We start from the raw sequence: 26,885 nt of genomic DNA, 5'->3' as shown, positions 1-26,885 counted from the left end.
TGTAGCAATTTGCCCACCGGGGCCTGGGTCCATCGACACAGCCTCAAGTCTTCAGCATTGTTTCTGCCTCTGAAGCTTCTCCCCGGGCTCAGCCTACCGCCAGCTGGCCACAACGGCCGCTTACAAGGCTGAGACATGATGCTCGCAGCACTGCCTAAGCCCTGCTCACTGCATCTTCGACCCCCACTGCTGCCACAGGATTGTAAAGTGTGTGAGGGGAGGGATGTAAGGTCTGATATTGAGATGGGGGTCATTTGCTACGACCGCCATCTTGGCTGCGCCCCAGGTACCTGAAGATTTTTACTATGAGCATTCTTTTGAGTGTGGTCTTCTTGCTATTGCCAATACTTTGTATACTTAGTGCTCTAATTTACTTATAATGGCTTTGAATATTTTCTTAACAACCCTCAATTTTGCCCACTCCATATGTTTTTTAAGTCTCGCCTGACCCAGCGATTGTGCTGGTCTGGCGAGACTTTAAGTAAGGGCTTAAAAAAATGCTACCGCCGGCTACAGCTTGCAGTGCATGTGCGCGGCCGCGTGCTTGAGCAGAGGCGCCATATGGTGTGATTACTGCTTCGCGTGCTTCACCCGTGATCACTTTCGCTTTCACGGCCGTTACTTTTACGGCCCCATAGTCGCTCAGGCAAGTAGTGGCATTCATAATGTTGGCAATGCCACAGGTCACTTTCTCAGTTATTAACGCAAAACATTGAGAAGATGATAATTGTCTCTTTCGGCTCGGCGAGCTTCGGCGCACGACCTGGGTGCGCCGTGACGAGAACCACAATTGTGAGCCGCGAATGCACTGCCACTTAAAGCACTTATTTTCTCTGCCTTCTTAAAGAATGTTAGGTACACGTATGTGATCTTTGTTACAGATATCCTTTCATAACTCCTTCAGTTACTTATCTACAAAAGATTATTGGTGTTTCTCTGTCCTTGTGCCGAACTGATTAATATGCTATCCTAAAATTATGATTTTTAAATATCCTCTGTCCAGGTTGAACACCAGCGCGCAGAAAGAGCACACCTCACTAAAACATACTAAAATGAAACTGGAAATGAGAGAAAAGCAAAATCACTTCACCATAGAACAGGTGAACATCTATTCGATACTACACGGTCAGTCCGTGAATTCTGCCTACTGTCCGACATTCGGTGTTGATCTTTCAACGGATGTCAATTGTCCGTAATTTTTAATACTTCTGGGTCGCACTACAACCTATCCCACGGTTCTACTTACTCCTGGAGTCATCTGGGAATGGGAGGTGCTGCTAATGTATAAGATAGCCTAGCATTGAGTGGGACACCCGCAAAACGTAGCAAACAGCATATAAAGCAAAGCTCTGGTTTGTTGTTTATTCCGCACGTGCTTCTCTCCAGCAGCTCTCATACAGGCTGTGGAAGCCGCCCAGTTTTAAGCGAGCTTCGCTTCCTTGGTTAGGGGGTTTCCTAATGTTAGTCGGTATCGGACCGGTTTTTAACAGCCTGTCCCAGAGCGGGGATGTTAGGCCAGCCTGTTGCTCGACTTTCAGGATGGGAGGAACAATCAAGAGTGTGGTATTACGGTTTATGGCCAGAGTGTACGATGGTTGGACCTCTCCTGGGTATGTTCGTAACTGATACTCCTCCGTGCAGGATGCTTTGGCTACTACCCCCGTTCATGGGTTTTGGGATATGCGTGGCATTCTGATTGTGGTGCAGCAAACCATTGAAAGCCTTGCACTTTTCAAGCTAGTTTTCCTATTCTTACTTTCCTAATGTCAGATTAGCTTTAATACCTGCATTGGTCGTTTAATGTCTGCTGACGTCTTGCACTTAAAGCCATATTTTTTTTGCAACTGTTCTAATTTGCAAAAATCAAATACAAACCATAAAGTGCAACAGTCATAGGTTCACAAAAGTAAGTTCTCAGGACAGCTACATTGCAGTGCATGCCTTTGTCTACAGAACAAGTTCACACTGTTTACTTTGGTCCCTCCCCACTTACCCTGATGCTCCATGGCGGAACGCCAGCTGGTGGCTTTGGTAATACTCTGGATGTTCTTAAACTGTCTCTCCCCTCCCCTCCTTCAAGGTGTGCCAGGTGCCGGATTTGCAATGCAATAGGTCTTGCATTTGCGAGAGTTTAAGCTATTTTTTGTAAACGACAATGCCCTTTATTTATGTTTTAAAAACCAACACGTAAATAAAAGGCATTGTCATTTACAAGGCCAACAGCTCAAACCCTCGCAAATGCGAGGCCTATTGCATTGCAAATGCTTGTTTTTCGTACCAGGGTGCTTTCTGCTGATAGAAGTGTGTTGCTGTCATTAACCAATCCAGCCTTTTCATTGTAACTTTCTATCACACGACTGACTGTTGCATCTGCTTTACTGTTCTCTGCTTGTAGGAAGCTGCCTTTGTATATACTATACCAATGTGAGGTACAGTGTGCACAGAGACCAGTGGAACCCCAAAGGCAAACGGAGGTAAAAGTAGATGACACCTTACTCTATTTGTGGTAGTGTGATAGAGCAGGAAGGCTGTGTCAAAATGTAGTGTTAAGCATTTGTTGTACAGTCAATCAGCAAATGATTGTCACACACTCTGACTGAACTCAAAGAATATTTTTATACAAACAAAATTGGTCTGTTATTTTATTTCCTAGAACCGTGCAAGCCTGGCACAGTAAAGCGGTTTATACTTTGCAGTAATAATAATACAGTTTGAATTGTAGCTGTATATATACTTTGGTTTCATTACAGTAGAACTACTAGTAATGAAATGCATTGAAATATTGTACAAATACTTTGTATTTGCTTTTCAGTAGGATGTCCAGTAATTTCTTTACAGATTACTTTTCTTACACAGTGGAGCATACCTGGATACTACAGTGGAAAATGTTCTGTAAACCGGTAAGTAAAAGTGTTTTTGTTATTGGGGTACATTTTTAGTATTCAATCTTTTTTATTAAGCAGCAAATGAAAACGATGCATCGTGTACAGCCACCCGCTCTTGCATAAGGCGGTCAAGAACAATTCCAAAGCGTAAACATGGCTAATAGATGTTCCAACTGTGAGTGTTGACAAAGCAAGCCGCCTACAACCCATCCGGCCCGGCCGCTTCATCAAGGCTGAAATGCAGGTGCATGTTGTAATGATAATGAAACCTGAGTAACAGAGGAAAAAAGGAAGTAGGAAAAACAAACCCCTGCCCCCCACCCTCCTCCCACAACCACCCCTCTCCTTGTCCACAGAGCACAGATATAGACCATAAAGGACCACCTCTCTAATAGGTTCCATCGATTGCAGAGACACCCGGAGTCTTGCGCTTGCGCGGCTGCGCCTTAGGTTCTGTAAGCGGGGTGTTCGCAAGGCGTAGCAGTCGCAGGTAGCGGGGGCAGCTCAGTTCCCGGAATTCTCCTGTCAGCAGGGTCCAGAACGGCCGCAAAAGTGCTACAAATTCTTCCCCCCTCCCGGCCTCTGCCAGTGATAGTTTTTCCATCCCCAGGATCGCCCATAGCCTGTGTAGCCAGCCTATTTGTAAGGGAGGTTGGGTGGCTCTCCAATGCGCTTCTATATTTTGTATAGCTGCCCCCAGTGCGATCGCAATAAGTCTCCCTCTCCTGGATCGTAAGGGGTACATCAAAGCGTTAGGAAGGCCCAGCAGGACATAAGCAGGGAACCTGGGTAGTGGAGTATCCAGGTATGCGTCTATCAAGTCTAGGATTGAGGTCCAATAAGGCTGAAGGCGGTCACGACTCCAAAGTAGGTGCTCCAACGTTCCAAGTTCCCCACACCCTCTCCAACAGCGGTCGCTAACTCGGGGGTCCCATTGATGTAGCCGTTCGGGTGTGTGGTACCAGTAGGTGGCTACTTTGGTCATGGTTTCGGTAAGGCCCGTGTGGTAGGCAGAATGCCTAGCTCTGTAGTAAACCCCCTCCCATTCCTTGCGTGTAAGTTGTCTCCCCAAGTCCCTCTCCCATCTGACCCTCCCCCATCTGACCCTCACCGCGTTGTAAGTGTATATGTTGGTGAGGAGCAGGTGCTTATATAGATCTGAGATCAGTTTTTTTATCGGAGGTGCGTGTCAATAGCCACTTCTCGTTCGGGGTGAGGAAGCGCTGTGCACCGGGTCTGACCGATGGCTGTAAAGCCCAATGGTGGACTTGCAAGTAGGACAAGCGATCCGTTTCTGGTATGCCATAGTCCTCTTTCACCTTCTGAAACGGAACGATGCCGTTAAGATCGAACATATGTCCCAAGTCCCTACAAGGCGTTGTCCTCCATGTCACGAATGCCCGGGGGTCAAGGCCGGGAGAGAAGTCCGGGTTGCCGAAGATCGGTGTCATTGGTGAGGGGAAGGAAGTGAGCTCCCGCTTCACAGCCACCTTGTCCCATATATCCAGGAGGGTGCTTGTGATAAGTGATGCATAGAGGTTGGGAGGTCTATGGCAGCGTGGCAAGAACTGGACACCCTGGAGCGGACGGCCTGCCACCGCCTGGTCCTGAAAGAGCCAGTGTTTGCCAGATTCCAGTTGGTGCCATTCCACCAAAGTGCGCAGCTGAGTCGCCTGAAAGTATAGAGTGAGGTCGGGCACTCCCACACTGCCATGTTCGGGGGGGGGGGGGAGATGGGGGATGGGGGGGGACACGGAGTTGGGGGTGAGGGGGGGGGGGGGGAGTATAGCAATTGTGTGCTTAAACCGCGGGCGGCGACCGTTCCAGACAAAGCGCGCCAGATCAGATTGTGTCTTCTGAAGCCATCCCGCCGGAGGGCGTAGAGGGAGGGTCCGAAACACATAAAGGATCTGTGGCAGCAAAGTCATCTTGGCAGCCGCGACACGACCCAGCCAGGATAGTGTGAGGTGCTTCCATCTTCTGAGTTCATCGCTAATACGAGCGCTGAGTCTAGCATAGTTGGCATTCGCGGTGGCTCGCACCGTTGGGGCCAACAAGACCCCAAGGTAAGGGATGGTAGATGTTGACCAGGATGCCTGAGATGAAGTTATGTTGCCTAATACGTTGTGCCAACGGCTCCATATAGATATATATAACAAAACAATTGCCAATACTGCTCAAACATTTTTGTCGTAGAATCAATAAGTTGAGTTCATGATTCTCAACTTGAAAACCACTCTTTCAGTCCTGCAATGTATCTCAAAAAATATAAATGTATTTCTTTTCTACAAAAAATGTTTGGTTTTTTTTTTCTTTTGCTTTTAACTTAAAGCGTTCATAGATCACAATTTAAAGTAATTCTATTCGTTCTTGAATAACGCTAAGAGGGAAATCTGAATCTTTAGAGGAAAATAGTGAATATGTACAGTTTGGTGTAAAAAGGATTGTGTAGGCAAAGACAAAAAGGGGAGGGGCAAACTACATATATTTCAAACACTTATTCATCAAACTTACAAAGCATCACTCATACCGCAAATATTCTGGACAATATATGACACATAGAAAGTGGTGGGGGCTCCATATGGAGCGTGAACAAGAGGGGAGAGAGCGGGCACCCCTGTCTGGTCCCCCTGCCGATCGGGAACCGTGGGGAGGTGTGGCCGTTAACCCGGACCGCAGCGTTTGGTTGGCGGTAACAATTAAATATACGATTGGGAAGGGTTTCTCCTACCCCGAACCGCTGTAGCACCAGGTCCAGATAGGGCCAATGCACCCTATTGAATGCCTTCTCTCCAATAGTGAGGAGCATGCAGTCCGGCCTCGTCCACGACCCAGCCTCGATAAGATGGAGGACTCGCCTGGTGTTGTCGCTAGTCTGCCGTTGCGGGATGAAGCACGCCTGATCGGGCTCCACCAGTTGCTGCATATATGGTGCTAGTCGACCTGCAAGAATGCCGGTGTAAAGCTTCAGGTCGATGTTCAACAGGGAGATTGGCCTGTATGAGCTACATCGGGTGGGGTCCCGTCCGGGCTTGGGAATTACCGAGATTGCTGCCTCCGGGGGGATGGCACCAGGCTGATCGAAGATGTTATAGAGGTCTCGCAGCAATGGGGCCACTTGTGGGCAAAAGGTCTTATAAAAGGCCGCCGTGTAGCCGTCCGGGCCGGGTGACTTCCCCAATTTGAGGCGGGAAATCGCCGAGATTACCTCCTCAAGGCCAATGGGCCGATCGAGGAATGTTGTCTGTGCTTCATTCAAGGATGGGAGGGTGGCACCAAGAAGGAACCAGGCGATGTTGAGATGCAATCAGGTGAAGAGGTGAAGCTGGTCTCTGCAGCCACGAGAACCAGGAGGCGACGACGACCAGGAGCTGGATTCGAGCTGCTCCACAAAGGATCTAGTTGACTGCGGTGTCGGTATACGGATTGGGCCCAACAAGCCTTGGCCAGTGCAATCCACGCAGGATGGGAAGATTGGCTTCAGTTCAGACCGGCAAGGTCTGGGAAGCTTCTCCTTCGCAGGGAAGCTGGAGCAAGCCCGGAGCAACCAGGCAAGGGGTGTAGTTTCACAAAAGTCTTCAGAGGGCTCACTAGCCAATGGGCTAGCAACCGCAAAGACGCGTCAAGCTGAAATGCAGGCCCCACGCGGCACTCGTGGAGTGTGGAGGGCTGAGCTTCGGTGCAAATGCTGCTCGGGTCTGGGGCTTCTCAAACCCCAATGCACAACTTTGAGGGTACCTCAGAAGCTGCACGGTTAGCAAAGAGCAGGTAGTCAATGGTGTCCGGTCCCACGTCTCGTGTCCGCCACGGGTCTTGGCTTTGCTCTGGATGTGACTCCAGAGTCAGAGGTCTGGAGGTCCAGTCCCTGAGTCGCTACGTCTTCGGGTTCCGGCGGGAGTGTCGACAAAGCAAACCGGCAAGATACTGATGGTGCCTGTTTGCACAGGGTGGTCAATCCTTGGCCACAAGGGAGATGTCTTCAGTCTTCCAGTCGATATGGAACGTCGCAGGTCCAAGAATTCGTTTCAGAGTTTCTTTCCAGGATAATCTAATGTCTCTAGACACAGCTCCTATCATTATACTAAACTAAGGGGCTGGATTACCTGCTAGGTCCCTCCTATGGGTGGAACCTGGGAAGGGGATGGTTACACCCCTTTCCCTTTGTCCAATTTCGCGCCAGAACTGGGGCTGGAGTGCCCCAGCAACTGGTTTGAACCGGCTATGCATGGAGCACCTTGTGTGCCCCAGGCAGTGTCTGGAAAAGCATCTTTCCATTGAACCCACCCTGCCCCAATCCACTAAAGGCTGTCTGGGAAGGTTCTAGCACCTCCCTCAACAGGAAACCTATTGTCCAGGCCTCCCCTGCCGGAGTTTCGTCCAGCAGCAGGAGGTCAGACTCGTGTCTGTGGCAGCAGAATCCATTTTGTGATGCTGAGGCTCTGTTTAACTTTAACCGGGTAAAGCAGTAACTACAGGTCTTCTCCCTCTAGAAGGGTGGAATGCTACCGCTGCCGCGAGGACTGGCGGGGAGTAGTATTCCAAAGTGTTTGAAACCTTACACATGTTTTGATAAAGCCAAACCAAAATTAGCATTAACCGCAAGGATTATAATGCACTTAAGAGTATATGGTATGGCTATATCATAGAACAGCTATAAGGACATGGTTCTGAAAGCTGCAGACAGGCTCAGCTCATGCTAGAGCACCATCTCACATAAAACCAAGCACTCTGCCTTCAGGATTGTCAAGACCTGCCATAGGAGTGACTTATAGGTATGTGTGTCTATATATAAGTGTAGATAAAGGAATACTATATCTAAGCAAAGGGTGATTACACCACCTTGCCCAAGCTAAGTGTTCAGCCTGTGGTGTCAGTTTGGATGGCCAGCCAGGGGTGACATAATTCATGCTGCAGCCCCTGGTAGGCCTTGGATGCACCTATGCCCTGGGTACCTATGGTACACTATACAGGGGCTCACAAAGGTGACCCAATCTCAATTAGGAATGTACCTAAAGTACATGGAGTCCATTTTACAGAGAGAGCAGATAGCCTGGGGCCCTGAATAGCAGGATTCCAGGCCGACTAAGTCAAAAACCAGCTAAACACTAGGCAAAAAGTTGGGGTAACCATATGGTCAGATATCCACCTTCCTACAACATGCCCCACCTTCAATAAATTAGACTCCGAAAAAAATATGATAGCAAAGTGTGCCGCCCTTCCTTACAGCATGACTACATCATCCACAATCCCATGTTCCTTAAATTGCAAAATAAAAAATTAAAAAGCAAACAATATGCATAACAACCCAGTGTCCCTCAAGCAACGTCTGTAATTATTGAGACTACTCAAATGTTTTTGTGTTTAACTCTGAGAATCTTTGGAGTGACAACGTTTATTTTAAAGTTCCACTTGCTTTTTTCTTGGGGTGCTAACCGGGTTGGAACAGCAGTGAAAACTTCATAATCAAAAAGACCTGAAGCACACACTTCTTTAATCCAAAGGTTTATGTTTAACACATTTATCAATTTTTGCGTGCATGCACTCTTTAGCACAATGCGATATCTCACCAGGAAGGGACACACTCTTTTTTGTGCTGAGAGAGTTGCTCAGCCTGATACACGTTTGTGAACAAATTAACCACGTACTCAATGAAGTTGTCAAAATTAATCCAGTTTATTTTCAATATTTGTACATTTACGTGCCTGTGAATAGGCCTGGATGGGCAATTCTGTGCAAATGAAAAATGCTTAAACATGAAACTTTGTATCTTTGACGTGACGGACAAACATTGAAAATAAATTAGATTAATTTTGAGAACTTCATTGAGTACGTGGTTAATTTGTTCACAAACTTGTATCAGGCTGTGCATCTCTTTCTCGGCACGCAAAAGAGCGTGTCACTTCCTGGTGAGATAGCATTGTGCTAAAGGTACGGAGTGCTTCAAGAGTGCATGCACGCCAAAATTGATAAACTTGTACAACAGAAACCTTTGGATTAAAGAAGGGTGTGCTTCAGGTCTTTTTGATTAGGACACATCCCTGTGTGCCATGCCTACAATCCACTGCCCTGGCATAGATAAGCCACCCCTCTTGCTGGGTGTACTATACCAGCGGTTAGGGTAAAGGTGCATGAGCCCTGTACCCCTACAGTGTCGAAGTCCATTCTTAGACATTGTAAGTGCAGTGCTGCCATTAAGAGTATATGGTGCTGGGAGTTCGTCTTTACGAACTCCACAGCACCATAATGGCTACACTGAAAACTGACAAGGTTGGCATCAAACTTCTCAGCACATTGAACCCATCCTGTTGTCAGTGCGGAATTCAATGAAAAATGCACACAGAGGGCATCTTAGAGATGCCCTCGTAAAACTAACCTACCACTAGTGTCCAGGCTGAGTGGCTGCTTTCAGCTGCCAGCGCCAGACCTGTTTCTGGACCCCTGGGTCGAGAACCTGCTGCTCTTTGGGGCCTGAAACAATGCACATCCTGGGATGAGTTCCCAAGCCTCCTCCCCCAGGATGGGCAGGGTTCACGAAGGGGAAGCTTCAAAGGCTTGCACTCCTTTGTGAGCTTCCCCAGGCAACTTGCTGCTCTCAGCAACTGGTCCCCACTGGTTCTGACACCCACTTTGGGCAGGAAAACCAGCGGGGAAATAAATGGAAGAGAGGTGTGTCCACCTCTGCCAACTCCACCCCTCAGGTGGGGGAGGCAAGGTAAAGCACAACTCAGTCCACGCCATCTTGAAGATGGGGAGACTCCGCCAACCAGGGACAGGCTCATGCCCCCCTTCCACAGGAGGGTGGCATAATGGGGGGTGTACTTACCCCAGGGAAGGGACCCATTGGTCCCTGCCTTTTACCTACCTGTAACACCCCTAAATCTAGTATTTAGGGGCACCCCTGAACCTTGCTGCCTCAGTCAAGAACCTGCAACAAGAAAAACTAAACGGACATGCAGCAGCTAACAAGAGGAAGACTCCCACTGACTTGGCCCCAGCCCTACAGGCCTGTCTCCTCCTCAAACCTGCTTCTGTGAAATCCCGGTGTGTCCTTCAGTCAGCAACCTCGAACACCGGAGGACTTGCCTGTCTTCAAGCACAAAGACTTTGTCTCCCGTGAACACCAGATTTGTTCATCAGCAACCTCTGGCCCAGGTCTGACACAGCGGATCCGCCCACTCTGCACCCGCCGACCACGGTCCCAGCTTGAGTGGGCAAACCCCACGAGGAGATCACCCTGGTGTTCCTGACCCGAGATCCGGCGACCCCTGACTTCCTCCGGTCGACACCTGCAGCCTAAATCCAGAAGGCCCCCCTAATCCCGATCAGGAGGTGGTAAGATCTGACCCCAAAAGGCACCCCTGCATCCGATGCCCCACAGCCTTGTGTACCCAAACACTGTGCCTAACCAACCCTCAACTGCCTAACTTACCTCATGAAGTGGTGGTTTCACCCAGAAGACTTTCATCCCGAGCCTGCAGTGCCTTTGCAAACCGGAGGTTCTGCATTGAAATCAGCAGGGCACCCAACGTCGAAACAGCACCCTGCACCCGGCCGCCCTAGTGCTCTTTTGGTGCTACATTGTTTCCCCATTTGCCCTGAGCTAACGTCCAGGAGCTTTGCTCCCACAGCCAAGTGGCCTTCTAGCCAGCAGCCACCAATATGAGGCCCCCTAACCCCCATTGGATAACATTGGGCCTCCGTAGTGCCTCTGTGGGTGTAACAAGAGTGTATCCTTGACCCTGGGGAACCATTGTTCTAACCCCAGAAGCCCCACTCCAAAGACCGATTACTTACCTGGTTACTGTTAACTTCATTTCTCTCCATAGGAACCTATTGACTGGTTTTCTCTGAAAAATGTTGTGTGGAGTTGATGTGTATGGAAACCTGAAAAATAACAATTCTGCAAAATTTATTTTACTTACCTTTTCTCTAGGAAATGTCCCAGTGTGATATCTAGGCATATCACACAGAGTAGAAAAAGTAATCTCAAAGGTACAGTAAAAGTAACGTATCTGTAATTATTATTGCAAAATCGATACGAAGTATATGTACAGCATTTCACAGTATTGTATTGACAGAAATTCAAACTGTAACCATTTCAAAGTACATGTACAACTGTATTTCAAACTATATCTATCAACTTACCTGTGCCAGGCTTGCTTGGTTCTAGGACATAAAAACTAAAAATATTTTTTATACAAAACCAATTGGTCTGAAGTTCAGTGTGTGAAATCATTTGCTCATTGAGTGGGTACAAAAAATGCTTAATACTGTCCTCTAATAATGCCTTACTGCTCAATCACTCTACTGCAACTAAAGTGAGGTGCTATCTAACGTTCCCTCTGCTTACCTTTTGGGGTTCTGCACACTACCTCACTTTGGTATAGTGTATACAGAGCCAGCTTCCTACATACACACCTAGCTGTAGCCTAAGATCCCTTGCTAAAGCCTTATTGTGTGTCTCGTGCATTCGTCTGACTCGTAGCGGAGGAGAGGCTTTTTACCTTCCTACCTTTCATCTTACTTTTGGAACAATATTTCTCTTTATGTTCTCACTTGTACGAACTACTATAAATTCAAGAAATTACTTAAAGCTCATTTATTCTAAACTTTTTTCCCCTTCACTGATGCTTGTTTCTGTTACAGCGCTGAGATGCCCCCGGGTAAGTTGTGCGCTATATTAAATATAAAAAACATAACAAAGTTATGCCCACATCTCACAGGAAGGGGTCATATAGGGCTTGTGTCAGCAGCCCATTGGCTACTACCCACACTCCCCTGACGCACCTATATCTAATATTTAGGTGTGACCCAGGCACCAGTAATTCAGGTCCTGTCAACCTGAAAGACTTGTGAAGAGTCGCAAGAACAGAAGACCAGCAATTGACTTGGCACCAGCCTGTCTGCTGTCTTCGACAATTGCACCAAAGACTACTTGCTATGCAGATGCTGAGTCTCCAAAACCTGGGGAGAACTGCCAGAACGTCACCCATGAACCAAGAACTCCTGTTAGTCCGCGGAGCTGCTTCCCTGCAGGCTCCCAAAGAGACCTGAGTGGACTCCAAACCACAAAGACCGAACACCGAAAAAAACATCACTGCGCCTGTGCCACCTACCCCGAGCTGTAGTGAGTCAGCAGTGCCATCGTGATCCCCAGCCCTCAAGAGACAAAGCCCACCTTGGACTTGCGCACTGTGCACTCTCCGTTCGCAGACCCACTTGTTTGCGAGTGCTTCTGGTGACAAACCTGATGCCTCCAAATACCTCTGCACCCATTGCCCCAGGCGTGTGGAGAAGACCAAAAGTGTCCCCGAGCATCACAAGACCTAAGCCTACCTGTTGGTTCAGCCTGATTTCTCTCCGTCCAAACCTCCAGCCTCTTTTCGACTGGACTGATCCCCCTTGACTAACACTGGGCCCTCAACGCTGTATTGAACCACTACACCCGGCCGCCCTACTGCGGCTAGAACTGACCTGCCGGTGCTGCCTTGTACCTCATCTGACCTCCCCTTAAGTGCTGAGTGTTTGTCTTGTAAGTCTGTCAAGAAATTGTTTGCAGTATTTTTTTCCTTTCGTAGCATAACCCTTCCCCCTATGAAAATTGCAGGGAAGCTGCATTACAACGCGGGTGGAACCACACGTATGCCTTTACCACGCGTATACCTTTACGGGGTTGGGGCAGTTAAGGTTGGGGGACAGTTTTCGGGTTCAGGGTGGGGAGGGGGTAGGTAGTTTTTAGGACCGGGGGCAGGATTTATTGCTCAGGGCAGGGGGCTAGGATACGCCTTTACCACGCGTACGCCTTTACCACGCGTATGCCTCCACCACGCGTATACCTTTACCGGGGATTGGGGCAGTTAAGGTTGGGGACCGTTTTCGGGTTCAGGGTGGGGAGGGGGTTGGGTAGTTTTTAGGACTGGGGGCAGGATTTATTGCTCAGGGCAGGGGGCTAGGATACGCCTTTACCACGCGTACGCCTTTACCACGCGGTTTGGGGCAGTTAAGATTGGGGGCCAGCTTTCGGGCTCTGGGTGGGTTGGGTAGTTTTTAGGGCTGGGGGCAGGATTTATTGCTCAGGGCGGGGGACTAGGGTGTAGCCTTTTCCACGCGTATGCCTTTACCAATTATGCCTCTACAACAAAAAGTGTTGTAAAGGCACGCGTGGTGAAGACAGTTATAGTAAAGACCACCTTGTTAAGGCATACAATATAATTGTATATGTGGTTTCGTCATGCAACCAATAATTGCACTTTCCACTTTAAAAACTTGAAAGTAGTTTTACTTCGAAACATACTTACCTGATCGTATAGATTCTAGTGTATATGTATGTATGTATTTGTTGTTTTATAAATTAGTGTGGATCTCCTACTTGAGTCGTGTACCATTTTTTGACTGTTTATTTGAAGATGCCGAACTCTCCTCTCTGATAAGCCAAATGCTCCTTGACCACGTGACCCATAGAAGAGTCAATTGGGATTGCTAGTGCAAGCCCCTGCCACTCATAAGGGAATACATGGACTGTTTGCACAGTATACCTCTTTTTGGTACACCATATAAAGAGCCAGCTTCCTACAGGAGGGTTGTGGTGACACCCTTTTACCTCTTCCTTGTTTTTCTGCCAAGTCTTGGAGAAGTGTCTCCCCTCTTGAAGCTCATGTTTCACTTACTCTTATTGAAGGGCAGATGTCAGCCATATTACTGTACACTCCTATCATGGACCTATGAGGCAGTTCCTCTCAGACTTTGCTTTGCGCGCTAGGACACGACACAGCTGCACAGTCCTTCCGCTACAGGGTGCAGGAGATGGAGGACCGAGGCAGCTGATGGCTACTACAGGGACACCTGGAGCTGTGTCTCCTGCCAGTGCGAATGCATCTTGTAGACTTACCTCACAATCTAATCAATTCTATTTTAAATTTAAAAGGCAACACAAAACTTTAGGGTCCTGAACAAAGAGCTAGCCTCTACCTGAGCATGCTAACAAAGAACATTTTGTAAGTGTGTATCGTTTGTTTGAGCTTGTCTGTATTTTTATTCGAATCCAATATCTGCTTAATTCGTGTTCTGAGCTGTACTCTTTCTTCCTTGTACCTCTTCCCCACTTGGCTCTCCCCTTCTCTGCTTAACCCAACATTTGTGCTTACTGTTTTCTCTGGTGATTTCTTCTTTCAGACCAGGTGGTAGTGAAATCAGTTGTTGACCTGTTTGAGAAGTGGAAGACTCCAGATCCAATACCAGCCACTCTTCCAGAACCTCTAAAGATCGAAACGGAAGGCACCAGTGCCATTTGTATGAAACTCTTTAATCAGCCGCAGGCCTCAGCTAGCACATCCAGTGCCATCCGCCTGCGAACGGTAATGTTCACAGCCCCATGTCTGCCTGTGGTTTGTACTTGACAGGGTACCAAATATGCAGCACCTAATTCCTCAACTACATGCTTTAGTTGGTATCAGTTGAAGGTATTAAAATCAGGAGTTGGCAGGGCCGTGATGTTGGTAAGGGAAAGGGGGTGGGGCAGCTGGGAGATGCAGTCCATCAATTGAACACCACTCTAAAACCAATTGCATCCTATAGGACGCTTGTTCTTAATGTATTCCTTTGTCTGTGCTGTAGATGAAAGTCCAGATGTACTCGAAGATCTACTAGAGCTCAGGTCTCTGGAAGATACATTTCAAGATGCATCTATGTATGCAGAGGTACAAATTGGGGCAAAGTAGTGAAAAATCATCAAGTATTTTAAGATTTAGATTGGTTAGCATCTTGGAGAAAGGGAGGTGGGACAGCGTTTTAGTTCAAGCCTTATTAGCTCCCAATGTATTTGTACAACTGTGTAGTGGTTCAAATGGCAGGCCTACTGTAGCTTATGATCATATTGATGGAGGTGGATTCAGTTTGATCCCTTTTCAATACTTGTTTTATTTGCAGGAGCGGGAGGCAGAGGTAGCATCGCTTTGTGGAACATTCGATCCCAAGAATCTGTGGGTAAAGGTGATGACTAAGCAGCAGAACTCAAGACCGACTAGTCCACTGGAAATGGTGAGGAAATACATTGACACTTGTGTGGGTTAGTCACATAGGGATCTGCATGCACCATTGGACACGAACAAAAACCCTACGCTAATCGGCTATGCAGAGGCCAAAGCATTAGTCCTTTGAGTTTGGCGGGACATAGCTGTTAGGAAGCACTCATTGAAATCAGTTGGCTCTGGTATTGAGTTTAACTTTCACAAATAACCTTGTGATGGAATTGGCACAGACCTTATTAGTACCATTGCATTTTCTTGTGCTGCTTCTTTCCATGGTTTTACTGCTGCTAGAGCTGTTCCTAAAGAGTGCTTAGAATGTTCATCTATGCCATAATATATGGATTTCAATGGCATGCCTGCCCCCATAGAGGCCATTGTGTTTAATTGACAATGGCACTAGTCATGAGGGGTAGACGCAGGTTTTCTCAGTGGCTTGGCATCGTTTTTGAACCAAGAACTTTGTTGCACTAACCTGCAGGTGCCGTCTAGTGCCGAGAGCTTGCAAGACCTCTCCCAGACAGGCGAAGGGACATCAAAAAGTGCTTCATTTCTGCAAAGTACGGCGGACTCCACGGTAGGTGTTGCTCCCTCTTATGGCCTCCGTTCACTTGGCCCTCTTCACTCACTAACCAACCCTCTACTCCACCAACCTGTCAGATGTGTAGCATGCCAGTGCTTTACTAATTTGTTCATTTCTGTTTTTATTCTGCTGCCTTTTTTCCCTAATTAGTTTGTTGTGGCGTATTGCATTTGCCATTTTCCAGTGTGTAAAATGAAACCTTTATCCCCAGGATCCCAGACAAAATGTTATTCTAGGTTTCTTCTTTCCTTTAGCTCCGAATCTCCTTACTCACTGGTAGCTTATTTCACCGCCACTAAACTCTAGGTGTGGTTATTGAAGTAATGGCCTGCAAAGCAAGTATTTCTAAGATGTTTCCTGTGATATTTTGGATGCACGTTTGCTTTAACTGCATAGATTCTTTGTCTGATTAGAGCTTACATTGAAGCACTGAGGTTTGTTTATCTAAAATCTTAGGAGATTGCTTTATTTGTCTCTGCCTGTCTGACCTCCTAACGCTTGTACCAATCCTTTACTTCACACTGATCTTTTTTCTCCCTCTATTTCTAGGAAACTCGCATGGATTCTTCCACTCCGGACAAACTCGGAGATGATCAGCCCTGTAACGTGTCTGAGGAGCGCTGCGTCTCCTCCCTGGAAATTCGCTTGAAGGGATATTCTTCGGAGAATGATTTAGGTGTGTGCATCTCATGTATTCAGACTAATGACGAGTGAATAGTGATGTCTGAGGCACCTTAGTCTAAGCAAGGTAGCATTCAGATCTCACAATAGTAAATTAATTATCTGCACAGTGTTTGAGTGGATGAATAGCTGGATAGGAATTTGATTAGGTGTAGGTTTGAGCCACTCTGACATTGCTGTTTCATGACGTTTCACAGAACGTTGTTCATTGACAACCTGTACGTGGAGGAACAATTATATACTTGTTGCTAAGCTCCTTATAGGGTTGCTTAGTGCCACTCACATGTTTTGTGTTGGCTCCACAGCTGTATTTGTTGTGGTTTTGAGGGGACATATGACTACATCTCTCCATCATGAAATTCTGTACAAATCTTCAGTGCTATGTGCCAGTTCCACCGCAGATACTGGAGGTGTTTATACTTTATGCTCTGGTTCACTGCTACTTCTGTTATGGTAGCAGCAGCTTACTCTAGCATGCTGTGTAGTGTCTTCACTGCGTTTCCCTTATTTGCAGCCAGCACGACTGACCTTCATTACTCACTACATGGTTTGTACTTTAACCACTTTAGCTCTGATAAAGATGCGGAGAACCCTTGTGCACTTATCTTGTGCTTTATGGTGGCTAAATTTAATTCCCTCTCCGAGTACTGAATTGGGTTAAATTTGTTTATTCATTTTCTGGGCTAGCCGTTACCACGAAGTGACCTAGGCAGGGGTATAAGGTTGGTGGGACTGTACCAATGTGGTGTATGTTGAACTCCAGTTTTTTTTTTCTACATGATGGCCTTTGTCTCTCCAGATGCAAAGAAGCGCACCAGCTCCCCTCGCAAAGTAACCTTTGCATCACAATCTGAAACCATCCCATCCACAAGTTATGAAGATGGTGATTCAATTTCAAGCATTTCTCCGAAGGCTTCAGGTAAGGCTGTGCATCTAGGAACATCTAGGAACAGTGCAGCCTATAAACCGGCTACACTGTCCAGTACTTCGACTAGAAATTCCACCAAAAATCCACAAACAGCAAAGCCTGTCCAAATTTACCTTGCCTTCAGCAAAAACCCCTCTGGAATGATAGAGAGGAAGACATGAACAGACAAGCCCCATAGCCCAGGGGCAGGAAGACCAGCAAGCGTCACCATTCTCCGCCTGGGTCCATTGCGCCCACTACAGCGTCGAGCGGAATGACTGCGGTCTGTTCCCCATCCTCGGAGACGAAACGACATCGACGCTCGGCGTCGAGGGATATCACTAGACCTTCGAAGTCCCCGGTGACTGTTTCATCGTCGTCGACGTCGAGCGATCGACGTCGACGAGCCAGGCGTCGGCGCTCGCCGTCGAGGCGATACCGCCGTTCGCCGTCGGCGAAGAGGAGACGGACGTCGTCGTTGAGGTCCTTGCCGTCATGGTCGCCGTCGAGGCACAGGAGGTCGCCGTCGAGGCACAGGAGGATCGCCGTCGAGGCACAGGAGGATCGCCGTCGAGGCACAGGAGGATCGCCGTCGAGGCACAGGAGGATCGCCGTCGAGGCACAGAGGTTCGCCGTCGAGGCACCGAGGTTCGCCGTCGAGGCACCGAGGTTCGCCGTTGAGGCGCAGAAGGCGTTCGAAGCCAATGAAGAGACGCTCGACGTCCAGGGGCCAACGCTCGCCTTATGGTCGCCGTTCTTCGACGCCGAAAAGAGGTGGAAAGAGACCTGACGCCATGGGAGGTTCGCCTACGTCCCAGGCTGGAAGAGAAGGGGGTTCCCCGCACTCGGTGTATTCCGAGGTGTATACCCCGTCGGAGAAGGTGACTCCCCCTCCTCCGTTACCGAGGGGTCCCCCTCCGAGGACGCCTACTCCGCCTCCCTCGCCTCCACCGCAACCTGGGTCAGGGTTGCCTGAGAAGCCACCTCCGGTTCCACCGAGGTCGACTTCGTTACCTAAGCTTCCGACGCCTCCCAAGGGTACACCTAGACCGAAGGCTCCGTCCAAACCCAAGACACCCGTTCCAGTGGACCCGGTTGATTGTCCTCGGCCGAGGAGGTCCCGTTCGCGCTCCGGACGTAGAGGAAGATCAAGGAGTCGACATAGATCCTCCACCAGATCGAGGCGTCGCCATAGGAGGCGGGGGTCTAGGTCCCGCACGGACTCTTACAGGACCCATTCCTACTCGACGACCTTATCGGACTCTCCTGAGACCAGGATCTCTCCAGTGGACGACATTGCCACATTCCAGGAAGTTCTCCTGAGGGGAGCTGCGAAGCTAGGTATCACGATGACGGCTCCAACACCTACGACGTCCGTGATATTCGAGACGCTTCACAAGAAGCACTTGTCTCGCCCTCTTCTGCCTCTGGTACCTGGATTGAAGGTACCTGCGGAGGAGCTGTTCCTCACGCAGCGGTGGTGAAGGCCGCTCCATCCCGGCTTCTAAAGAAGTACAGGGCCCCGGATTCGGACCCTGCCTTTCTGAGAGTGGATCCGGTACCGGATTCGGTGATAGTGACGGTGGCCAGGAAATTGCATTCTACCTCCCCGTCATCCACAGTGCCGCCAGATAAAGAGAGTCGATGGATCGACTCGGCGGGCAGGAAAGCATGTGGGACCGCTTCCGCAGCCATGAAGGCTGCCAGCGATACAGCTCTGCTGGGCCATTACGACCGGGCGCTGTGGGACTCCCTACAACAGTTCGTGGAACTGCTACCGAGAGACAAGAGGGAGGACTTCCAGGAGATCCGCAAGGAAGGGATGCTGGTATCAAACCAGGTGATCAGTGCAGCGGCGGACGCCTCCCTGTTGGCCGCACATGGTTACTGCCATGGAATCAATCCGCGGCGGCATGCCTGGCTACGGCTCACGTCACTCAAGCCGGAGGCCCAGCAGCGGGTGGCCAATCTGCCCTTTTCCGGGGAGACCATATTCGGAAAACACGCAGCTGATGAGATGGCCTGCATGAAGGCGGAGGCGGAGACCCTGACGGGTGTGGGCTTGGAGAAGCCCAAAGAGAAGAAATCCTTCAGGCCTTTCCAGAGCGCAACGGCGCACAAGGAAGGGGACGGGGGCAGTCTTCGGGACAGCAGCAGCAACAACAGCAGTAGTTCCGGAGACCCTTCCAGAAACGTCAGAAGGGTAGAGGGAGACAACAGTCCTCTACCGCGAACAAGGGCCCGGCCGGGTCTCGACCCTGAGCGGTTACTTCCCCTTCATCCGTTACCCGCTCCGGTGGGGGGGAAGCGTTCAATTTTTTCTGGCAGAGTGGAGAAAAATTACTCAGGACAAGTGGGTGCTGAATATTGTTTTCAATGGATACAGTCTTGGGTTCATCAGCCCTCCTCCAGCGATCCCTCCGGTCAGCTCTCAGTATCAACTGCGCGAGCTCCAGGCGAAGGCCGATATCCTGTTAAGGAAATGGGCGATAGAAGACATACCTCTGTCTCAAAGAGGAAGAGGTCTGTACTCCCGGTTCTTCCTGGTTCGCAAGAAGGACAAGAAAGAGTTCAGGCCCATTCTGGACTTGCGGCAGGCAAACGAGTGGATTCGCAGAGAAAAGTTTCGCATGCTGTCGTTGCATCAGATTTTTCCTCAGTTGCAACAGGGGGACTGGCTTTGTGCCATAGACCTACAGGATGCGTACTTCCACGTGCCCATCGCGTACAAACACAGGAAGTTTCTGCGATTTCAAGTCGGCACCAACCATTATCAATACACAGTGCTGCCATTCGGGCTGAAATCTGCGCCCAGGACATTCTCGAAGTGCATGGCAGTGGTAGCGGCACACCTCAGGAAGAACAAGGTGTTTGTCTACCCGTACCTGGACGATTGGTTGATCAAGGCCTCCTTCTCGGAAGCTCAGGCAGACTTCCAGAAGACGTGCGTTCTCTTGAACAAGTTGGGGTTGCACATCAACATGTCCAAGTCTGTCCCGATCCCGGTCCAGTGCATTCAATACTTGGGAGCCACCATCAATACGCTGTCAGCAAGCGTGTCTCCTTCGGAGGAGCGACGGCGATTGATCCTTCGGAAGGCTCAGGCTCTTATGACCGCTCCATCTACAACAGTGAGGACGGTGTCTTCTCTACTAGGGTCGATGGCCTCTTGTATCTTCCTCACTCCTCATGCACGACTACACATGAGACCTCTGCAGGAGTGCTTGGAGGACCAATGGGACCAGAGGAAAGGATCTTGGGACGACAAGATACGACTGTCTCTGCATGCTCTTCAGTCTCTGAAGTGGTGGTGTTCAGCGGAGAATCTCCTCAGAGGGGTTCCCTTCCACAAGGACATTCCTACTCAGACTATCGTGACGGATGCTTCTCTCCAAGGCTGGGGAGCGCATTCGGGAGACTTACAGATTCAAGGAACGTGGTCTCAGATGGAGTGCACGTACCACATCAATTTCCTGGAACTCAGAGCTGTTCACTTGGCACTGAAGGCCTTTCATCCGTCCTTCCAGACCAGCTCTCTGCTTGTACAGACGGACAATACGACCACGATGTATTACCTCAACAAGCAGGGGGGGTCGAGATCGCGCACCCTGTCTCGGGAGGCGCAGACGATCTGGCGCTGGCTTCTGGCCAGAGGATTGACGATAACGGCTACCCATCTAACAGCTGTGCAGAATGTTCAGGCAGACGCACTGAGCAGACTGATTCAGGAAAACCACGAATGGGTCATAAACGACGATGTACTAGGAGAAGTCTTCGAAAGGTGGGGGACCCCAGACGTAGATCTGTTCGCCACCGCCGAAAACAGCAAATGCCGAGACTTCGCCTCCAGGTACTACCAGCAAGGGACGCTGGGTAATGCACTCTGGATCAACTGGTCGAACAGCTTTGTTTACGATTTTCCGCCCATTCCCCTGATTCCAGCGGTGCTCATCAAGCTGTCCCGATCCAGGGCACGAATGATCCTGATTGCCCCGGAATGGCCCAGACAGTGGTGGTTCACAGACCTTCTACACCGGTCTCTCCTTCCACACATACGGCTGCCGTGCAGGCCGGACCTTCTCACGAAGTTCGGGGGCAGATGTTGCACCCCAACCTCTCGCCCTTGAGTTTGGCGGCATGGCTCCTGAGATAGTGCAATATGGCCATTTGAATCTGTCCGAAGATTGCATGGACATACTGAAGGAGTCTAAGAGACCTTCCACTCGGACTTCTTATGCTTACAAGTGGAAGAGGTTTTGTATCTGGTGTGTGTCCAGGAACTTTGACCCAAAGATGTGCAAGGAAGATGTCATCCTTCCTTACCTTCTGCATTTGGCGCGGTCTGGCCTTAATGTTCATTCGATTAAGGTTCATCTTGCTGCATTGACTGGCTTCAGGAGAAGCCCTTCACAGACTTCCTTCTTCCAGATCTCTGTGATCCAAGACTTCTTGGAAGGCTTGAAGAAAGTGTTCCCTCCTGTCAGGCTTCCTTCGCCTTCATGGGAATTGAATGTGGTGCTGTCCAGTTTGATGAAGGAGCCTTTTGAACCCATTCATAAGGCTTCGTTGCAGCACCTGTCCTGGAAGGCGGCGTTCCTCGTGGCCATTACATCGGCCCGCAGGGTGAGTGAAATTCAGGCGTTGTGTTGTAATGAACCTTATACTGTATTTCATGCTGCTAAGGTTGTTATGCGTACTCACCCTAAATTTCTTCCCAAGGTTATTTCTGATTTTCATGTCAACCAGACTATAACTTTGCCTACGTTTTTTCAGAACCCTTCATCTCCAGCGGAAAGGTCTCTACATTCCCTGGATGTTAGGAGGGTGTTGAAATTTTATCTGGATAAGACCAAAGGTATTCGTAGGTCAGACCAATTGTTTATCAATTATGGATCGGTCAGGACGGGTCTTGCGACCTCTAAGCAGTCCATCTCTAGGTGGATTGTGTCCTGCATACACCTGTGTTACCAGAAAGCTAATAAGACCTTAGGAGGTAAGCCTAAGGCTCATTCCACCAGGGGCAAGGGGCAAGGCTGCCACGACAGCCTTGCTCCGTAATGTGCCGATTGCAGAAATTTGCAAGGCCGCCACTTGGAAGTCGGTTCATACCTTTGCTAAGCATTACTTTCTGGACACTGATGCCAGGGCGGATGCTCAGGTTGGACAGGCTTAGCTGTGGAATTTGTTCGCACAATACTGGTGTTGGTTTCTTTTCTCCACCGCCGCTTTGGTGTGGGGATGGGCTTGTCATTCTATTCACTAGATTATGACTATACACAGAGATCCCCTACTACAGAAGGAGTAGTTTCTTTTCTGTAACTCCAGTTCTGTAGTAGGGGTATCTCTGTTATAGTCATACGCGCCCGCCCTCCTCCCCGGTGGAGAGATATTCATGTAAGGAATGCTACAGGTCTGGCGTGTTACGCCTTCAAAAAGAACTGAAAGTAAAAGGGACCTGCAGGGCATTCTGGGATACTGTGAAGTTCTGAAAAGTTCTCTTAAAGGCACACTATCCTGTTCTGAGCCACATAATGGCAGCCTATGGGGCTTGTCTGTCCATGTCTTCCTCTCTATCATTCCAGAGGGGTTTTTGCTGAAGGCAAGGGAAATTTGGACAGGCTTTGCTGTTTGTGGATTTTTGGTGGAATTTCTAGTCGAAGTACTGGACAGTGTAGCCGGTTTATAGGCTGCATTATATGTCTTTAAATTCTCTCTTAAGTGTCTGTGCGGTTCTGCATTTTTTCGACACTTTACGGCTAGCTCTTCTCTGTGCCCAATGTATTTCGAGCTCATGAAGCTCTTCATCAACAACATTACCATGGCAAAACAGGAAGACAAACGGAATTGAAAAAGCCATTAAAGACTACATCAATGAAAATGACACACCAGCCATAGACCCATAAAGTCTGTGGGATGCCCTTAAGGTGACCATCATGGGCACGCTAATAGAAATCAAGGCCAGAAGGGACCGAGAAGCAAAAGCACAGTTAGACCAACTAGAAAGCGATATCAAGCCACTAGAAACTAAACACATTAGAGACACCTCGGACATAGCCGCAGTTGCAGAACTCGCCTGGAAAAAGTACAAATTCAACAGAATTCTTAGCGAACGAGCCTGTCTATGGATAAGAAAATACAAACAAATCAACCTCTGTGAAGCAAACAAGGCGGGGAAAATCCTAGCGTCCTATCTCAAACACAAACAAAGGCAACACTGTATCTCCACAATCAGACGCACACAACAAGACACACACCCGACACAAAGATATCCTACACACGTTCATGGAATTCTATAAAGAGTTATACAAAAGAGATGACCACCTTGACCAAGAGGGCTGCTCAGCCTACCTAGATAGCTCAGACCTACCCAAGATAACGATAGAGGAAGCTAAGACACTAGGTCAAGACATAAAATGAACGAGATCGCCATTAAGCACTAAAAGACGACAAATCCCCCAAGACCAGATGGATACACTGCGCCCTTCTACAAGACGTTCCAAGACCAGCTACTGCCGGTCTTGACGAAAGTTTGCAATCACTGCGGCAGAGAAGGGGTAGTGACCAAATCTATGTCACAAGCCAACAGAATAGTAATACCCAAAGAAGGCAAAGACTCTCAATGGCCCAAAAACTACCGACCCACATCACTAAAACTTAGACTGCAAGTTATACGCCAAAATCCTAGCCACAAGACTAAACAAAGTACTCCCTCAGTTGATAGGCAGCACTCAGGTAGGCTACATGAAAACACGCATGTCTAACGATAACACGAGACTCCTCTGCCAGATAATAGAGCACTCTTCCAAATCATATAACCTGACGTTAGCAATCACGCTAGACGCAGAAAAGGCATTTGACAGAGTTTCCTGGCAGTTTCTAGAGAAGAGCATGCAAGCATACAACCTAGGAGATGGCTTCACAAGGAAAGTCAAGCCCCAAAGCACAGATAACTATAAATGGAATAACATCTACCCAGTTTAAGCTCTAAAGAGGAACAAGACCAGGTTGTCCGATATCCCCGCTGCTCTTCCTACTAGCACTCGAACCCCTGATTAGAGACATTCTAGCTAACAGAATTATAGCGGGCGTAACCATTAACAATACTACAGCCAAACTTGCAGCCTACGCGGACGACCTACTCATAGTAACAGAAAACCCCACTCAATCCATACCAGAACTCATGCACATCATCGAATCGTACGCTGAACACTCAGGCTACAAGCTAAATATGGATAAGTCGGAATGCATGCCCCTCAACATACACACAACCAAAGAGACAATAGGTACCTCGGGCTGGCCTGGCAACCCGGATTTGTCAAATACCTAGGCATCCAATTCGGGAAAAGCCTGAGAATCACCCTGGAACAGAATGAGAAAGCAACACTGGACAAGATCAAAGGGCTACTAGAATCCTGGTCACCCAAGTTCATCACTTGGTGGGGCAGTATAGACACAGTGAAGATGATCACGCCCATTTTAAACTATCTAGCAAGAATGCTCCCTATGGCTTTCATGGATGAATTCACAGGAAGATAGACCAAATGTTAAACAAATTTATATGGAGAGATAAGAAACCGAGAATAGGCCTACAAAAACTAAGACTAGACAAATAGCTAGGGGGGCTCAACGTGGCTGACCTGAGAACCTTCCAGACAGCCTCTATAGCCAGACAAGGAATGCACTGGGTACTCCCTAACTTGTAGAGAGATAAGGGAGGTTTAGCTGGCGTGACCAAAGGTGTTTGAATGACACCCTAGGGCATCCATTATGTTGGATGTAGTTGCCTCACACACCCAGAAGGGTGTCATGCTTCATCATAGGCGTTTGCTCCTCGTCGGGGAGGCGGTGCAACCCCCGACGGGCTCACCTCAAAGAGGGGCTCTTTGGCGGAGATCTTTTTATCCAACAGCCTTATGGTGAAGTGGGGGTGTGTGGGCAGGATGGTGTGTTGCTATGGTGAGGTTATTAAAATGTAGCAAGGGGTACCGGAATTCACTTTATTCTGGGGGTCCCCTGGCTGCAATTAAAACGTGGGACTAGCTCGCTAGGTATCAACAGGTTAGGTCGAGTGACCCTAGAGAAGGCTAGAAGTGCGAATGATCGACCTGTTTCTCGCTCAGGGTAAAGTCACCCGCGATTCATCAGGACCTTATAAAAGTGAAGATAAGAAGAACAACATGCTTGTGTCATGTGTGTGGTGTAAGTTACCTCTGTGGATACTCCTATGCCTACACATAGAGAGAAGAAAAAGAAACAAGCAATGGTTAAAACGTTTTTCAGTAAACCAAAACAAGTCAAGTCATCGCCAGGACATGAAAATGATGTGGCATGCTGGCAGTACTGTGAAGTATTGAGCACAACCAGTGCATGCCTGAGTGTGTTGAGCGTGCAGCGTGCATTGTGGGGAGCACACACAACCACTATGTACGTGAGGGAAATAGTGATGAGTAAGAAGGGTGCTTAAAAACAAGGGTTTAAAATGCAGCAGTCTAAGAGATGTACTACCCATTCAGTGTCATTTAATGAGCAGTGCTGGTGGTTAAGGCACCGGCTATATCATACTGTGGCTTGACAACAACAAACTCACACTGTGGCCTGGCAAGTGGTGTTATGAAAAAGGGCACGCTCCCTACTCACCTACTGGTCAGGGACTACTTGCCACATGAGGGGTCGGCGGGTCATATACGGTCCATACCCCACATTGGGTTTGGAACCTTTTCTCTTCTTAGTCTCCTCTTTCTTCCCTACCTTCTGTGAAGGACCCCACCGGGACCAGTTCCCCTTGACCTTACCACTATGGAGGGTCAGGGACTGAGTTTTGGTGAGGAGGATGCAGCAGCAATTATGAGGACACCCTCTCTTTTTGGCATTGACATAGAACCGGCCACGGGGAGTAATACAACTGAGTGGCAATCCCTGTCCGACCTCAAACGAGAATGGATAAGGACAACCATACACGGGACTATGATGGCTGAGTATTTTAAAGCCAAAATTGCACCTAATGGCTTGATTGTCAAGAACTTCCTCAGGATTTTCTGGGAGGACGGACAATTTAAAGTTGAATGCTCACAGGTTTCATGGAAGTGCACCCACGACCTCCTCATTCTCATCGTGAATACAGCTAAACGATTAGCAGATGCGCTTCCAGTCAAGATCCAAGCAGCCGAGGCTGCCTTGAAGACTGCGGTACAGAACCCGGGCTTCAAAACGAAATTGAGTTAAATAAAGAAATGGCGGAGCATAAAGAGTACCTCATGAACCAGAAGGTAGCAAAACTACACAAAGACATAAAGTTTTGAAAGGAGAAAGTCTATCCGTATCTAAGGGATGACTATGTCCCCCCAGGTACTAGCTACAATTCAGACTCTAGCACGACCTCATCAAGAAGGGGTTCCAATAGTGGCTCTGACAGTAGCGGGGAAAATGATCCTGCACAGATGCCTCCTAGGGCAAAAAGAGGAAGGGGACGTGGACAACATAACTTTCCCAATTACCCTAACCAGGGACAACTAGCGGCCACCTTTTGCCCCACAATATCCTCCATTCTATCCCCCCCAAAACCCTACACACCATCCTTTTTTAGGCAGAGGCTGGGGCAGAGGGCGAGGGCGAAAAAGAGGGAACGTACCAGAAAAGAGAGTTCAATGGGAGGATGCACGCCCCCAAGGGATGGACACGAGGAGCACGAACCGATCAGGACCAAAATGAGCCTGGTGGTTAATCTATCTGACCGTCTCCTCACAGAGAGAGAGGAAGAAGTCCTTCAGAAAGGTTTGGGCTTTGTTCCCACTCCCAGGATCGATTTA

The 26,885-nt window shown here is 48.6% G+C and overlaps 1 protein-coding gene across 1 annotated transcript in view; it reads left to right on the top strand.

The window, feature by feature from the left end:
• Nucleotides 1–26,885, top strand: part of LOC147664071 (anillin-like) — a 278,145-nt gene that overhangs the window by 153,024 nt on the left and 98,236 nt on the right. Inside the window, exons 6-10 of the mRNA XM_086950003.1 lie at nt 14,058–14,239; nt 14,811–14,921; nt 15,390–15,485; nt 16,041–16,167; nt 16,972–17,091. Of these exons, the coding sequence (XP_086806129.1) occupies nt 14,058–14,239; nt 14,811–14,921; nt 15,390–15,485; nt 16,041–16,167; nt 16,972–17,091 (636 nt within the window). The remainder of the gene's footprint in view (nt 1–14,057; nt 14,240–14,810; nt 14,922–15,389; nt 15,486–16,040; nt 16,168–16,971; nt 17,092–26,885) is intronic.

The sequence above is a fragment of the Lissotriton vulgaris genome, unplaced genomic scaffold (genome assembly GCF_964263255.1).
Source record: "Lissotriton vulgaris unplaced genomic scaffold, aLisVul1.2 SCAFFOLD_2308, whole genome shotgun sequence".
NCBI lineage: Eukaryota > Metazoa > Chordata > Amphibia > Caudata > Salamandridae > Lissotriton > Lissotriton vulgaris.
Note: the sequence above shows the minus strand (reverse complement) of the source record. Positions and strands in the feature narration are given on the sequence as shown.